We start from the raw sequence: 17,233 nt of genomic DNA, 5'->3' as shown, positions 1-17,233 counted from the left end.
GAAAATGGAAGGATCTTCCTTGCTCTTGGATTGGGAGGATCAACATAGTAAAAATGGCAATTCTACCAAAGGCAATTTATAGATTCAATGCAATCCCCATCAAGGTCCCATCAAAATTCTTCACAGATCTTGAGAGGACAATAATCAACTTTATATGGAAAAACAAAAAACCCAGGATTGCCAAAACAATCTTATACAATAAAGGAACTTCGGGAGGCATTACCATCCCTGACTTTACCTTTTTTTTTTTTCAAGAGCATGAGGACTTCTGATCCGGATTTGAAAGTGCTATTCTGAGATAATACCCTAGGCAAAAGCTGGAGCACCTATTAACTCCTCAAGGGCTTTGAACATTACTGTGGGCTGGGATGAAGAGGAAAGCTTGGATGAAGTGCTAGTGTGGCGTTGGAGACACTGGCAGGAGGGAAGAAAATGGAAGAAGAGGGGAGCTTTGTGGAAATGATTCGACAGGTAAATATTCAGGATCCCGGGCATTCTATAAAAACACTGATGTTCTCATCTTCTTGACATTTCAAATATTGAAATCATTTTATCAGCAAAGTAGTTAGCGGCAGGAAAGGAGAGATGAAGAGCAGGAACAGAGCTGTGCTGTTCCTGCTGAGTGTCTGCAGTTGTGCTTTTCCACACTGTCAGGCAATCTGGTCCCCAGGGAAGAACGTGATGTAGGCAAAGGCCTAGTGATGCCCACTCCTCTGTTTCCAAGAAGTAAACACCTTCTCTCTGTGTCTGTCTCCCTGAAGAACCAGTTTCTCTATCTCTCTCTGTCTCCCCTGAGGAATCAGCTCTAGTTCCTCTTGCAGCTTGCATATGCATGTACTTTTGAATGTAAAATTCAAGTGCATTTCTTCTTAGAACACCAGAGTCCTCCTGACATTTGAGACTGCTTTTCTAGGACACAAGGAGAGCTCTGATGTAGCTGTGTGTGCTCCTCATGCTGACGTTTTGTCAGTCACAGCAAAGCTGAAATCGTCAAATATATTCTCTTCGTCTTCATCCTCTCCCTAAGAAATGTGAGAGGGATTATCATCATATTGTTCCTCCATCAATTTACTTCAGTCCTCTTCCCCCTAATTTACAAATGATGAACACGTTTAGTGATGTTGGAATAATTGTTAAATATCTGTATAGTAAGGTACTATATATCTACTCAAAATCCATGACTTTAGACACATAGAATATTGAAGATGCTAGATTATGATGTTACTCTGCAGCAGCTGATTATCATTTAGATGCATCAGACCGACGCTGTCACAATGCTCACTGATTTCTTACATCTTGATAATGCTATCACATTTTCCTGGTAGCTCAACGACTTTTGAGTGATTGGGACAGGCTCTTGGGCTAGCGTTCTGCCTCACACTTGGCTCACATCCCCATTGTCTCAGGGCTTCCTGGGACCAGGTCACATTGTCAAGCAGCCACACTGTGAGTGTCCTAGTGACCTGTGACCTTTCTCAGAGGTGACTGTGGTTCTGACCAGAGGATGGAGAATATGTGCACAAGATTGAACACTATCTGTGGAATGAAGTTTGTTTGCTGCTGTGAGGACTTCCCTGATGAATGTGTAGTTGTCTGAGGACTTTGCAAGTTGAAAGAAAGGAAACAAATGGGGCCCACATTTGCATGGGATACTGCATGTATGTGAATGAGAGGTCCGGAAGGTAATGAGAAAGGGCCAGGATCAAATCCTTCATCCAATAACCAGACGCTATTAGATAGGTCAGGACTATGTTGAGGCCTAGAAATGGGGAACTGTAAAAACTAGACTAAGAGCTGGGGAGGGGGTGAGGTGATGACACAAAGCCTATCTGACCTCCTCCTTCTGATTTGGACCACTAGGATGAATCTCCCAGGAGGGAGTTTGCTCTCATGTTTCCTGAGTTTTTTAAGGCAGACTTCAGGGTGTAAATAACCACAACTTTGGATGTTTTGGAAGAGACTCATGAGAATCACTTTTCTGTAGTTGGAAATGAGTGGCATCAGACTCAGGTGAGAAAAGCCTGAAGTCTTGCCCAGGCCTCTATTCCTGTTTCCAAGGAATAAACATCCCCAGTTAAGATGATGCTCTTCTCCTGCTTGAGTGTTTCTTCTATCTCTTTTCAATAGAAGCCACTTCTTCAAGTAAAGTGCTACATGCAGTTGAGGTCATTGTTGTGTTGTTTCCAGGAACCACACTCAAAGACTTTAATGTCTGCTGAGACGCTCACTGTGTCTCAGGATTGGATCCTTCCTCACTGGTTCCTTGAGTTTGTGATAGGAGGTCCCATCTTAATGTGAGTTCCCACGGGAGAGGATCCTGGGATATTAATGGACTTCCAAGCACAGGAAGATGGCAGATGGAGAACTAGAGAGGAAGAGTTTGCTGTGGAGAAGACAGAGTGGTACTGAAAGGATGCTGACTCTGACCGCTGTTCTACAGTAAGCACTCTGAGTTTGCCTACTGGGACTTCCTCCTTGTAGTTCCAGAGACAGGACACAAGAGGGCCAAGGAGTCTATGTGAACTGATGCTCTTTAGAGCAAGGTGTGCTGTAAAGAACCTCATGGCCTTGTCCTTTTCTACTTCCCATGTAGATTAGATCTCCTGAGTAAATTGGGAGCATGGGGACCTTGGGGGAGGGTTGAAGTGGGGACGGGAGGGGAGAGGCAGAGCAGGGAGCAGAGAAAAATGTAGAGCTCAATAAAAATCAATAAGAAATAAAGAACCTCATGGTCTCTAGTTGATTTGATACTGAGAATCTTTTGGGGGAATTCTTCAGTCCATAGGTAACAAATGACACACTTAGATATTTCAATTACACTAACACAGGGATCTTGTAGAAATAGTTTATGTAACACTGCTATTTTACTGGCCTGTATGAATGTTCCCAAATCCCAGGGTGACGTAGATTCTTCTGTTTTTGTGTTGCTTTCATTGGTTGAATAAAGAAACTGCCTTGGTCTTTTGATAGGGCAGAACGTAGATAGGTGGAGTAGACAGAACAGAATGCTGGGAGGAAGAAGGGCAGTGTGGCAGATGCCATGGTTCTCCTACCTGAGATGGACACTGGTTAGACTCATGCTGGTAAGCCACAGTTGGGTGGCGATACACATTAATGGAGATGGGTTAAACTAATATGTGAGCATTAGCCAAAAAGAGGCTAGAAATAATGGGCCAGGCAGTGATTTAATTAATACAATTTCTGTGTGGTTATTTTGGGAGCTAAGCTAGCTGGGCGGCGGGATGCAGCCTGCCGTTCCTCCTACAACACCAGGGAGGTAATGTTCAAGTCAGTGGGAAGAGAACGAATAGGTCAGTTGGTTTCACATAAGACATCCTCCCCAGATACATGTTAGAGAAAAGGAAGAATCATGAAAAATACTTAATAGGAGTTGCATCTGCTAAGAGTACAGACCAGGAATCACTGTGTTCCTGAATTAACAAGATGCTGTGTGGTCACTTCCTTTCTGAGTCCTCCATTTTCATGGAGGTCAGTTGTGTCTATTGGTGCCTTTTAACATTTTTCTTTTGTTAGCCATGAATATTTTCAGTGAATAAAATATGAGCTATAGCAAACGTTTAATACTCATGGTCCACTCTGATTAAATGTTATGGGTATACTGATTCCTTAGTTCCCCTCCACCCTTTATAGACAGCTCCACAATTTGAATGCCCTTGAATGTGATGGAATATGAGTGACAAACAGCTGGTCTAGCAGGACAATCCTGTGGGTTCCATGTGATGGAAAGTAACTGGAGAGCTGAGAATCATGCAATCTGCTGGTGCTGCTTCCTAGTAGAATTCTCAGTACCACACACTCTGCTGTGGGAACTCCTCCAGCCAATAGCCTTTAAGGTACTGTCCCACTTTGGGCAGAGTCTCATGTACTATGAATACAGATGAAAACCGTGAGCAAGCTTCTTGGCTGCTGGATTCAGGTCCAGGTCCCAGTGCATGCTGAGGGCTGCGGATCACTACTCTTTCTGTGAGTTTATCCCCCAAATAAATAAACCTTTGTTAAACTCCATTCTGGGCTATTGTGGAACTTTTTTGTATCCCAATAGTGCTGAAAGCCTTTTGTTGTGAGGATACACCAGGAAAGAGTGTCTGTGGTAATAATGACTGTGAAGATTGAATGGAATCCATTTTATTGGCATCTAAAAGGAAAGACAGATATTCTGAAGAGGCTAGCAATTAGTCCAAGTATTACTGTAAAATGTAAAAAGCAGATGACAATATTTTAGTCTTCTGAAATCAAAGAAATAATGGCATTGTATTTTAACAGAATATATGTGAGGTTCATAATCTTTGTATATTTATATTTTGAAGAAAACATCATATATATAGTATGTTAATATAATAAAAATGAGAAAGAAAATGATTTGGTGTATCATTTTGGAGACAACTCAAAATTTTATTTTTTCACAGGTCAATAATTCAATTTGTTCCACAATTAATTACTTAATGTCACAGAAAGTTTCTAGTTATTTTTATAAATTGCATTTATTTACATATAAAATAAAAGGAATGGTATATAAAATATAAGCTTTCAAATAAACTCCTATCTGAAACACTTAACATTGAAGTAGCAATATGCATACCTATTTATTATATATTCTGTTATTGTATTTGACTATTTGACTATTTTGGTCAGGTTGAAGAAATAGTGCCTGCCTACATGATATCTGTAGTATTAAGAACATGTCATGGTTCGTTTTGGCTGTTTACGTCTGTCAATTGCCAGCATGAAGTTTTATCCCACTATTGCCTCATTAGAAATGGGTACAGAGCACATGGTGTTGGGTAGGTAAGGAGGGAAGTGCAAAAGGGCTCCTGTAGATCAGGGACAGGGGCTGGCCTGTGATGCTGCCATCTTTGGTCCTTTCTCTTTCTCTGTCTTGACACTCTTCTTTGTCCAGATATGGGAATGGGTGATATTTTAATTTGTTTTAGGCCTGGTATGGCAAGACCCTTTGCACTGTGGTCCAGCTTATCCTGAGGAAACTCTTTCACGCCTTCATGCCACAAAGTGTTGAAGGGGTTACACTTTCAAGCACCACAGTATTTCAACATAACAAGTAAAACAAGAGGAGCTAACTGAAAATTTGGTAATTACAGTCTAAGCTTCAATTCAAATTACAATAGTCGAGACAATGGGGTATCTGCAAAGGGAGAGATAACAAGGTCATGGGACTAAGATAAAGGTGCATTAGTAGACCTGGGAAAATATAGTCAAAGAATGGTGGGGAACCTAGACCCCAATGGGTCATCTAAGTCAAAGCTCCCGCATCTATGGCTCAGAGAATATCCTGAAAGAAAGGCTGCAAAATTGTACTAGCCAGGGAACCAGAAAGTAGAGTATGAAACAGTCTCTCCTAGAAATGGCTGCATCAACAAGACCAGCAGCAACAGCAACATCAATGGACATGTTAACAAGGAAGGGGGAGATTTTGTCAGACCTGACCCTTAAACAAAGAACTACAAGCAGCTAATGACTGCTGTGCAAAGGAGAATTAGCGTCCCCTTACTATTTGCCCAATTCAGATGGTTGTCCTTGAAACAGAGACAACAAACTCAGACCCAGCAGGTTATATTTATAACAATAACAGTTGGTGTGATGTGCTGGCTAATTTATGACAACTTGACATAGGCTAGAGTCATCTGAGAAGAGGGGCTATCAAATAAGACAATACCTCCTTAAACTGACCAGTAGAGAAGTCTGTAGGGCATTTTTCTTAGTGATTGATGTGGCAGGGCCCAGCCCATTATGGGTGGTAGTCCTGGGTTCTATAAGAAAGCAGTCTGAGCAAGCCATATAAATCAAGTCAGTAAGCATTGTTCCTCCATGGCCTCTGTATTAGCTCCTGCCTCGAGGTTCCAGCTTTGAGTTTCTGTCCTGACTTACTTCAGAGATGGAGTGTGACCTAAGAACTGTAAGATAAAATAATCTCTTTCCTCCCCATGTTGCTTTGGGTCATGGTGTTCATCACAGCAACAGAAACTCTAACTAAACAGATGTATAATCAACTTTCAATTACAAACTCAGTGAAAGACACTAATACAAGAACGAAAATCATGGCAAAGCCTGGGAGAACATTTGTAAAAGTTGAATCTAATAAAACAACATTAAGAACACAATTGTCAAGTGGATTTAAAATAAAGCCATACCAAATGAGTAAACCCAGCCAGGTGGTAGTGGCGCACACCTTTAATCCCAGCATTCAAGAGACAGAGGCAGGCAGATCACTGCATTCAAGGTCAGCCTGGGCTACACACAGAAACCCTATCCCCCCCCAAAAAAAAAACAGTAAACCCCAATCAAAACAATGAATCCAAAACCAGAAATAACAGACACACAGACAAAGAGAAATAGGCAGGTGAGGAGTAACTCCACACCATATCCCCTTTAGGGGAATGGCATTTAAATGATCAAGGAGAAAACACTGCACACCTCTTAGAATGGTCAGAATACAAACCACTGCCAAAAATGTGGGGAAAGAGGAGCTCTTATTCATTACAGATACTGAATGACGTCTTTGAGGGTAGTATAGCTATTTCTCACAAAATTAAATTTACTCATACCATAAGGCCAAGCATTCATAAGAAAGAAAAAGTTTCCATATGTGATTTTTTGGGAGCTAGGTGGACCCCTAAAAGAGCAAAGAGAAAAAAAAAAGAACAACCAACAACACAGGAGTTTAAGAGTAGTTGAAATTCCATGATACTGTAATGATGAATACATGTATTGAAATATGTCTTTGTCCAACCCAAAGTTATGATATTTGAACATGCCATGATGTAAACCATGCACTTTGATAGTGGTATATCAATGTAGGTTTATGGATTATACCAAAGGGTTAACTTTGGTGGTAGATTTGATAGTGATTGAGGTTATGTGTGTAAGTTAGAAACATTTGGGTTAAAAAACATACCTCTACTTAAATATTTAATATGACTCTATAAAAACAGCTCTAAATATTAAATACATTTTTTAAAACCCACACCATAACATTAAATATATTGGTAAATTGTTAGGTGCTGTTTAGGCTTGTGGAAAGTACACTGGGCATGAGGAGGACTTCCCTTGTAGTTACTCAGTCGTGTTTATTTCAAAGATCATTCAACAATCTTTGTTCTGGAGCATGCTGGTTCTCTAATACTGAGCCAGGGAGAGAGGTAAACAGCAAACAGCCCAGGGCCTTAAAACCACTCTGCCACTGAGAGCAGCTAGAAGGCTTGCAACAGTGTTCACTCTAGTTTACTCCACAGTATAAAAATGTCTGTGGTGAGGGCAGGGAACCCTGATGGCTTTTTGGGCTGACGTGGGTGGGGGGTTTGGATTGGGGGAGGGGGAGGGAAATGGGAGGTGGCAGTGGGGAAGAGACAGAAATCTTTAATAAATAAATAAATAAATAAATAAATAAATAAATAAATAAATAAATGTGGTGGGAATAGCTGGCAGGCAACTCATCCATGAAGAAAATTCCCTATATAATCAGGACTCCAGCTAATTGCTGCAAGACTCCCTAGTGGGTATTTTTAAGATTGTTTTATTTAGTACGTACATGGTGTTTTTTATTTATTACATATACATGTCTGCATCGATGCCTGTCAGCCAGAAGAAGACACCGGATCTCATTACAGATGATCGTCAGTTGCCATGTGGTTGCTGGGAATTGAACTCAGGACCTCTGGAAAGCGCAGCCAGTGCTTTTAACCTCTGAGCCACCTCTCCAGCCCTTCCCCTAGTCGATTTCTGCTGAATATTAGAGGCACAAATTTAACGAAGTCACTTTTGCTTGCTCTTTGGTTCACAGCTGTGCAAGTGCTGGCTTGATTTCACATTCCCAAGCAGAGAAGAGGAGGCTTAGAAGCTGTCATCTGCCTTCACAGTGGCTCCTCTGGCCAGGGACTGGATGGTGCTTTATCTCCTGCTTGACTCTGAGTGGCAGCAAACTAAAGAAAAGAGCCACCATGCCTCTACTCCCTGCCGTTATGTGGGTCCTGCACTTGGTGTCCCTACACTCGGGAGTTTCAGGGCTATTTCCCCTTAGGCAAGGTGGTCATAAGTGTGATTACATCTGGAATAGAGGAAGCCAGCTTGAGTTATTTTTGTTTTCTGCTCAGATGTAAAAGTAGAAGTTACTACTTCTAAAGTAGTAACTGGTTATAGCAGTATCTTCAAGAGAAACTCATATGTTTCTCATTGTTGAAATGGTTTTGTGAGACGCCATACCTGGTCATAACGTATCCTAGGTTATTTGCTTTTGAAATTTAAAATTTTAGATTATAATTTAATTATAATATTTCTCTCCTAGCCTTCCTATACACCCCCTACTCTCCTTCAAATTCATGGCCTTTTCTAAAAAAAACTAATTGTTCTTTTGTTTGTCTATATATTTGTATACATATATGTTTTTAAATACAAAGGCCGAGACTGTATAATGTTGCTAGCATGTATGTTTTCAGTACTGATCATTTGGCACTGGATACCTCTTCGGCTCCCAGCTTTCATCAGTTGCCTGTAGTCCTTTGTGTAGGGCTGAGGCCTCCTGGGCTTTTCCTCATCTGTTTTGGCATGTTCATTGGTGTCCCCTTGCTTACATTGCATTTGGACAGTCATGTTGGGGAGACTTGATGGTGTAGCTTCTGTTGTTACTAGGAGACACAATCTCACAGCTAACACCCTGGTCCTCCAGCTTTTACAGTCTTTCTGGCTCTTCTGTAATGTTCCCTAAGCCTTGGGTGCAGGAATGTTTTGGTGATGTCTCTACTTGAACTGGGCTCCACAATTCGGCATATTGGTTGGATGTGTCTTCCTGTAGTCGTCTCTGTTGCAAAGGGAAGTTCCTTTGATGAGGGGTGATGATGGCACTTATCAAGAGAGAAGGAAGTCTTGGTCCCAAAGGCTCTTATATTTTTGAAGACATGTTGAAATAATTGTGATGAAATAAAAGAATGAAAATGGTTTTAACCATTCTGGGAGACAGACCACCTAAATTCGGACTTCCATCATTCTTCATTTGGCTGAATTGCCTATACAGTCAAGACATTTCTTAGACTTGTTTTTTCATTTCTTAGACCTTTATTTTTGACAGAGATGTTTCCTTAAACTGTTGAAGTCATCCCTGCTGTCTCCTGGGCTTCCCTCCCGCTCATAACAATCTACGATACAAGGGACAGTGCCCTTAGTCTCAGTCACAGTCCTTTACTCTGTCTCTTTAGTAGTTCAAATGTAGAGTTATAGCAACAGATTCCTGAAGGTAACCCGGCAGCTCAAACCCTACCACTGCTGGAGATGGAGCACTGATAACAGCTCAGAGGCAGGATGTGAGACCACATGGGCTTATGTGCAACATCCTCTCCAGGACATGTCAGGGAACCTGGAGGCCCACACAAATACAAATTTGGAAGAAAAATGGTTGTCAGAAGCAAACTTTCCTAGTAGAGGAGCCCTGCCTTGTCAGTGTAGACAAGGAAGCCCAGAATCTGCAGTGTACTTGCTGGGATCTATGATGGTCCCTCTCTCGACTGGGACTATATCTGTATGTCCTTATCCTTTTTTAAAGGGATAATTTTGTTTCATGGAATAAGTTCACTTATGGATGAAATATTTCACATTAAGACCAATGGATGTATGTAATTTCTTGTAGACAGGTGGGGCTTTAATCTCTTTCTTTTTTTTGTCATCTAGGGTAATTCCTAATTTGATCCATGGGCCAAGACCATCAGCAGGGTCATGTGAAATATTAGTAGAACATTGGTGCTACAATGAAAGTTGTGATATTTATACAAGAATTGAATATTCTTGCCTTTATAGTGATTTTAATTTTTTTAAGTAAGATATCATCACATTACTTCCCTCCTTTCCTTTCCCTCTCCCCAACGCCTCTTATGTACTCCCTTGCTTCCTCTCATATTCTTAGCCTATTCTTCTTTCTTGTTGTTAAATATTTACTCTTCTTTATGTGTATGTGTGTTGCATGTGGTGGAGGATGGATGATAACATAGGATCGCCTAGAGCAGGAGTTACAGGCTGTTGTGAATTGCCTGATGTGGGGGCTGGAAACCAAACGCAGGTCCTTTGGAAGAGCAGTAAGCACTCTTAACGACACTGAGCCATCCTCCAGACCCAAAGCCTCTTTTCTTTAATTATTATTGTTACATTGCACAGATGCCTAAATACATGAAAGTAACCTGTTGAGTTCCTTTAGGGTTGCTCACATGCATGGGATTTCAAGGCTGACCACTTGGCGCTGTATAACCAATTGGAGCCTCAACCCTGAGGAAGACTATTTCTCTTGCTCTCAGCATTCCTTAGTGGCTTATAGTCCTTCCTTTAGGGTTGGAGCCCCATGAGATTCCTCTCTTCCATGTTAGCTTGTCTATTGGTATCTGTTACATGTTCAGCTCTTGTGGAGGCAGCCATATTGTTGAGGTAAGTGAAGATTCCCTGTCATTTCTAGGAGACGCAGTTGCACAGAATATTTCCTGATTCTCTTCTCTTACAATATTTTTGCCTCCTCTTCTGAGATATTTCCTGAACCTTAGGTTCAGAAGTTGTGTTGTAGATGTATCTACTGGGGCTGGGCACCCCATGATCCTTTGTTCTCTGTGTTTTGAAGAATTGTGGCTTTTTGTAATGGCCTCTGTCTGTAGAAAAAAAAAAAGAGGCTTCTTTGATGAGGGATGAAAGCTATACTTACCCATGGGTATGAGGATAAGTATTTAGAATTCAGTCAGGAATTATGCCGGTTTAGAAAAGTAGTGGCAATAGGTTCTCCTCTAAGATCCGTGACCTCACTAGCTCCAGGAAGTTGGTTAGATTTCCAGTACCAAGCATGATTTTCCTCCTGTTGAATAGGCGTTGGTTACTTCCAGGATGTAAGTGCCACTATTTCACCCTTAGGGATATACTGTTATGATGGTCATTGTTGTGGTTCATAAGGTGTTGCAGCTGGGTAGAACTATGGCTGCTCCCCTCCTTCATCAGCGTGCAGAGCACCTTCCACTACTACCATACCAAGTTCTTAAGGAGGAACCTCTCAAGTTAGAGCCAGCTTTGATCCACTGAGTCCTGTTTCCAAAGCACATGGTGTCTTAGTTACTTTCCAGATCTGGGAGACAACTAAGAACAACAGAAATAACTGACATTGTTTTAGGAGTCTCTTGGACATCCCTGATCAACAATTCAAAAGGAAGATTCACGTGCCTGGCACTGAGTTTTTTGTTAGAGAGTATGTGGCTCTTGAGGCAAACACTGTCAGCTCAAGTGATATAACTTCATTTAAACTATATGTGTAAATGTATACATGTACACTTATGCATATTATATGTAATTTTATGTAAGTAAATAATAATATGGATCCTAATTCCAGCTAATCTTATGTCAACTTACCGTACAAACTAGAGTTATCTGAAAGAAGGGACCTTTGATTAAGAAAATGTCTCTATAAGGTCTGGCTGTAAGGCATTTTCTCTCTGTTTTTGAGACAAGGTTCCTCTGTGTATCCTTAGAGCCTCTCCTAGAACTTGCTCTGTAGACCAGGCTGGCCTTGAACTCACAGAGATACACCTGCCTCTGCATCCTGTGTGCTGGGATTAAAGGTGTGCAACCCCACCACCCAGAAAGGCATTTTCTTAATGATTGATGGGAGAGGGCCTAACCCCTTGTGGATAGTGGCATCCTTGGGCTAGTAGTGCTGGGTTCTATAAGAAAGCAAGCCACAAAAAGCAAGCCAGTAACCAGCACCCCTCCATGGTCTCTGCATCAGTTCCTGCTTGCAGGTTCTTGCCTTATTTGAGTTCCTGTCTTGATTTCCTTCGATGGTGAACAGCAATATGGAAGTGTAAGCCAAACAAACTCTTTCTTCCCCAACTTTGTTTTTGGTCATGGTGTTTCACTGCAACAATAGAAATCCTAACCAAGACAGTCCTTATGGCTCTCCAAACATCCTTAGTATTATTTTTCCTTCCTCCCTCCCTCCCTCTTCTGCATCAACCCCTTCTCTCGTCTCTCCCTGATAAAACCCTCCCCTACTTTTCCAATTTCCTTATATTGACCTTTCATCTGGGCTTCATCCTAAGGGACTCTGAGGACAATGCCCAAGGATATGTGAGTACAGATTAAGATCACCCCAATACCAGGTTATTAAGCATCTGTCATGCTCACCACTGCATCTCCAGAGCCAACACAGCCCTGGAAATTGGCTGCTTCTCACAAAACCACTTATGTCTTGAAGGAGGGTGGACACAGCATTCCAAGCCCCTCTTACACAGAAGGCAGAAGAAGCACGGGTGTTCATCAGGCTGGGGTGTGTCTCAGAAGCAAGGCCGACAGCTATGAACAGAGGGATGGACTGGTGGACGTTGAGACTGGCGAATGACTGGGTAGTGCATATGTTTTGAACCTTGCATAGATGTCCAGGACCCCACTTAGAATCTTCTTTGCTGAGATATAAGATAGACTATCATCAAAGGAATACCCTGCCATTACCACTGTTGCAACATATGCTTAAAATGGCATTGAGACTCTCACCAGGGAGGTGTGAGAGACACAGTGGGAACAGACAGTGGTGTAGAGAGTGATCTCCTGGTCCCTTGGGCCCTTCAGATCTGTTTGCTCCATGGTGCACACGGATTTGGTCATGAGAAGAACACAACATTGGGCATCTGGGCCCTCAGTCCCATTTCCCTTCAGAGAATTCCTTCACAGCCTAGACCTACCTATGTGAGTGGGTCAGGACCCCAAGTGAGACTTTAAGAACTGAATAGATGCAAATGTGCATTGTGTCTGGAGTGGTGTGCTAAAGACCATGAAAACAGCAAAGGAGAGTGAGGGTGGGACCAGAGCCTGCAGCAGCTTGTGGGAACTAGGCATCGGGACCTTAGGGAGTTGTAGAAACCTTTCTAAATGTCTAAAGTCAGATCTCAAAAACGACCTTGGAAGTGCTGATAGGAATGGGGGGGGCATGCAAGGAGGTGGGGTTGCCCCTAGGTTTTCTTAATATTGAGTCTGGGACTAAAGTAGTTCAGATAGCAAATATCCAACAGTCAAGTGTAATAATATTTTGATGTAGGAGAAAACCGTCAGGGCCGGTTCTGTGCAATGACTTTAAGAAGTTTAAAGTCTGGTCTCAGATTATCTAAGAACCTCCATAATCCTTTATTCAATGTAGACAGCCATAGAAACATTATTCTTTTAGTCAGTGTTTTGTGTGCCGTTTTATGTAACTTCAGAGTACTAAAGTTCTGGAGCACATCTTCATCACTGAAAATGAAACACTGGTCTGTAACACAGCCTGTTGGCATGATGGGAGGTTTTAGACAAGAACTACCCTCTTTGATGGACACTGCCTTGCTTCTCCCTTCACTTTTGTGACTTGTGCTCCTATGAACATTGGCGTTTGTTTAAACATACCAATGTTCTGTTTGTTCCTCTCACCCAGTACTTGTGTCGTTTAATCTTTAGCATCTGTATGCATTTAAGGTTTTTTTTTTTAGTGTGGTGTCAGGAATTGATCCAATATTATCTTTTCCCCATCAAAACAACTATCTGGTTGCCCTAATACCACTTATTGAAAGTTCATGGCTCTCATGGGTTTGGGAATTGTCTTATATTAAATGGGGGCTTTAATGAGATTTCAACTCTGTCCTTTAATCAAGCTTATCTGTCTGCTTAGAACAGCACTGAGGAGGTGGGTTTCAGGGAGAGAGATCCTTGCCCGGGGGAGAGAAGTGGAGTCCGAGAGCGAGATGGGGGAGAAAGGCAGGCTATGAGTTAAGGAAGGGAGGACGCTCACCTCCATCCCAGGCTGTGGGTAGATGACAGGTTTAGTTTGTTATCGGAAAGAAAACTCCTTTTCTGAAGGAACTTCACTCTTCGCCTTCCCCATCTACCTATAGACCTTCACTCTGTCCAGGCAGAGGTCACTGGAGAATGAGTGTTCATACTCCTTCAGCACTGATGCAGCAAACCTAACCCCTCAGAGGTTAACTGAGAGGTGATAGGTTATGAGAGATGAAACTTTGTGAATGGTTATTCAGAGACCCCGCGGAATCCCCTGCACTTTCCAGGGCACGAAAACACTGGAAGGAGACAGCTGTGATCTTGTGATAATCAGCCCCTCATCAGACACCGAATGAATGGTGTCCCGACTTTGGACTTCCCAGCCTCTCAAACACAGCAAAATTAAAATTTCTGTTGTTTAGAATACCACTGCATGGTATTTTGACAAAGGAGTTCAAACAAGTTAAGACACCACTAAATGATGTTTAATTAAACAAAATTTACATTCTCCATGTGACATTAACCAAGACTATGGAAATCCCCTGGAGCTGGTCCCTGATGCCGTGGTGCAAGGCGTCTCATAGTTCTCTTTATCCAGGGGATGAAGCTCTGGATCTTGGTGAATACAGCTGGAGGAATGCCATTGATATCTCCATAGGAGACGATGCCCTGGGCCACATTGTTACATACCAGAGGGCCACCAGAATCGCCCTGTGGAGCAGAGGAGGGAAAGGACATGAAGCTTGCTGCCCTGCCATTCTGGCACCAGTGGATGGGGCCCTTGGTTGCCTGTGTTTAGGGGATGGGTATTTGATGGGCTTGCGGGAGGCAAGCCCCTGGGTCTTTTAGCTGTTGGACTTCAGGCCTGGTTAAAGTTACCGCCCCCAGCTGTCTCCATCAGGGGACCTTCGCCTTCCCCATTAAGGTACATTGTGGGTCTTCCTGTCATTCCTGAACAGGAAGTACCCTAAGGCATGGAGACTGGCCTTGCTGTCCTGTCAGCCCTAAGCCCTTTGTCCCAAGAAATACTGGTGGGCATTCATACTCTTACCCTGAAGGCAGACTTCCTTTCTCTTGGGTTTCCCACACAGATCTGAGTCTGGCTGTTGTAGTTGTTGAACCGATTGCTGCACCTTTGGTCCCTCTGCACCCTTAGCTGCACCTCCTGGAGTACATCTGTTCTCATGTTCCGGCTCACTAGGCCCCAGCCAGCCACTGTGCACAAATCCCCTGGCCGCAGACGGTTTCTGTCCTGAGGCAGAGCCACGGGCCTCACGGCTTTATTCTTCCGGATTCTTCTTGTCAGCTGTCAGGAGGAATGGAGGCATTCCAGCTCAGTTGGCACCCCCACACACACGCACACTCGGGGATTCTCTGTCCTCACCACCACCCTGGAACCCTGTCCCCACTTCCTTCTCAACAGTCCCCAAACACAGAAAAGTCACAGAGCCAAGAGGAAGCCAGTAAGGCTGGAGAGTCAGAGGTCTGGCAGGCAGTACCTGAAGCAACATGATGTCATTGAGGAAGTTGTCTGGATCATAATCAGGATGGGGGATAGCTCTGAGCACAGGGATGTGTTGCTGGGTCCTTTCTTGCCTCTGAATGTTGTGAGCTCCCAGGGTGACATTTATGGAACTGCAAAAGAAAAGTTGGACTAGAGGTAGCTATGAGATCCAGCCGTTCGGCAGGGCAGACGAATGGACCAAAGACAGGAAAACCACAGCTGGAGAGAATGGGGGACACGGGAAGGCTCTGGGCCTGGCCCCTGCCTGCTGTTTCTCAGAAATCTTCAGCTGGGGACAGCAGATTGAACAGAAATAGTTTGAATTCATAGTTAGCACCCAGCCTGTGCCTTCTACCTTTTTCTCCTCATTGTCGTATACCTTTTGATCACATCTCCTTTTCTCCGTATCAACACAGGCTTCTTACCTCCCTCCTCCCGCTCCCGTCTTGTCTCTAGAATTAAAAGCAGAACCTTTTATTATAACTACACTTAATTAGAATTGCATACATTCAGGAGGCTCAGAGGAGGAAATTGGGGGACTTTGGCTTCCTGGGAAGCTCCTGAGTTCTCACCTTCCCAAGCAGTGGGCCGCTGTCATGACAAAGTCTTCTCGCACCAGAAACCCTCCGCAAGCACCCAGCCCTCCTGAACTCTGGATCAGAAGGAAAGCCATGTAGGGGCGGGAGTGGGGCCTGGCTTCTCGGCCTCCAATGATCTTTCCTGCAAGGAAGCACCTGGGACTTACACGTGTGTTTGAGAGTCTGCAGACAGAACCGCCTGTGTGTGTGTGGAGGGGGAGCTTTAGGAAGGCTGAGAGGCAGAAAGCACTGGGTGGGGGGCTTTAAAAAGCCTCGGGGGCATGATACAGGGAGCTGTGTGGACATCAGGCGCAGGAAGAAACCTCCAAGGCTCTGCAGAAATTACTCCTTGCCCTTCAGTCCTTTGTGCCGTCCTTCTCCAAATGGAGAACAGTGTTTGTTCCACACAAGTCTGGCCCTGGCCTCAGGTATTGAGGAAGGATGTTTCCCCAAGGTATGAGCTTTCCCTGTTCCCTGGTATCTTCCCCAGAGAGCATCCCATGTCCCAGAGTGCACCTCCTGATATCATGGGACTAGATATGAGTCTAGACTAGAGCTAATGGGACTTTTACAGCTGAGTTCTTGTCTCTGGGCTTTGGTATACAGGCTTCTGAATAAATTTATGTGGAAAATATTTATACAGTACTTTCTATATGTGGGGGTCAATAACAATACTCTCATATATTAGCCAATTTAACTGCCATAGCAACGCTGTGAGGCAGTGTTAATATTATCCACATTTTATAGATAAGAAAACTGAGGAAATGTGTGTTCAGTTAACTTGCTCACTGATACAGAGTTAAAATTGCCACAGAAGTCTAGTGCTAGTATGTAGGATGAGATCAGATCTCTGAGGTGTGGCTGGTCACTCACCTGCCTCATCTCCTTGGAGTAGAATAAAAATCAACAGGAGCAGGAGTGGCTGCATCTTTCCAGAACCATGCGTTGTTTAGTCAGTTGCTGCTTAAACTTCTCTCTGCCAGACTTTTATCCCCCATGGAGAGGAAGGAAGAGGTGCTGGGAAGTCCCGGTCCCACTTTCCAGCTTCTGTGACAGGTTTCATCACCCAAGGCTTCCTAGGAGGTTTGCACACCAACTGCCAGTGATCTAGGAGAAGAGGGAGTCGACCAAGCCAGTGTGGCGTCCCACATAGTTGCCATGTCAGTGCTGAGAGCAAGGAGGAACCAAATCCACTGTACATTTCATAATTCAGGGAAACTAGTGGCTACTTCCTTCTCTCCCTCTCCTTGTGGGGTTAGAGTTACAACTGACATTCAATGAATGTCAATTCATATATGTATTCAGAGAACAAAAAGGGAGGGAGGGAGGGAGGGAGGGAGGGAGGGAGGGAGGGAGGGAGGGA

General features: G+C 43.4%; 1 protein-coding gene across 1 annotated transcript; it reads right to left on the bottom strand.

Moving 5' to 3' along the window:
• Window positions 1-14,257: 14,257 nt before the first annotated feature.
• On the bottom strand, window positions 14,258-16,840 carry LOC126492602 (cathepsin G-like). The gene is made up of 5 exons (XM_050129127.1): window positions 16,744-16,840; window positions 15,865-16,012; window positions 15,288-15,423; window positions 14,840-15,094; window positions 14,258-14,499 (listed from the first exon to the last, which is right to left on the bottom strand). The coding sequence occupies exons 1-5, from the start codon at window positions 16,796-16,798 to the stop codon at window positions 14,308-14,310; spliced, it is 786 nt and encodes a 261-aa protein (XP_049985084.1). The 5' UTR covers window positions 16,799-16,840; the 3' UTR covers window positions 14,258-14,307.
• Window positions 16,841-17,233: the final 393 nt, after the last annotated feature.

Source organism: Alexandromys fortis, unplaced genomic scaffold, assembly GCF_014885135.2.
Source record: "Alexandromys fortis isolate MF-2015 unplaced genomic scaffold, M_Fortis_MF-2015_v1.1 scaffold_308, whole genome shotgun sequence".
Lineage (NCBI taxonomy): Eukaryota > Metazoa > Chordata > Mammalia > Rodentia > Cricetidae > Alexandromys > Alexandromys fortis.
The sequence above is the reverse complement of the archived record's forward strand: the minus strand, read 5'-3'. Positions and strand labels throughout refer to the sequence as shown.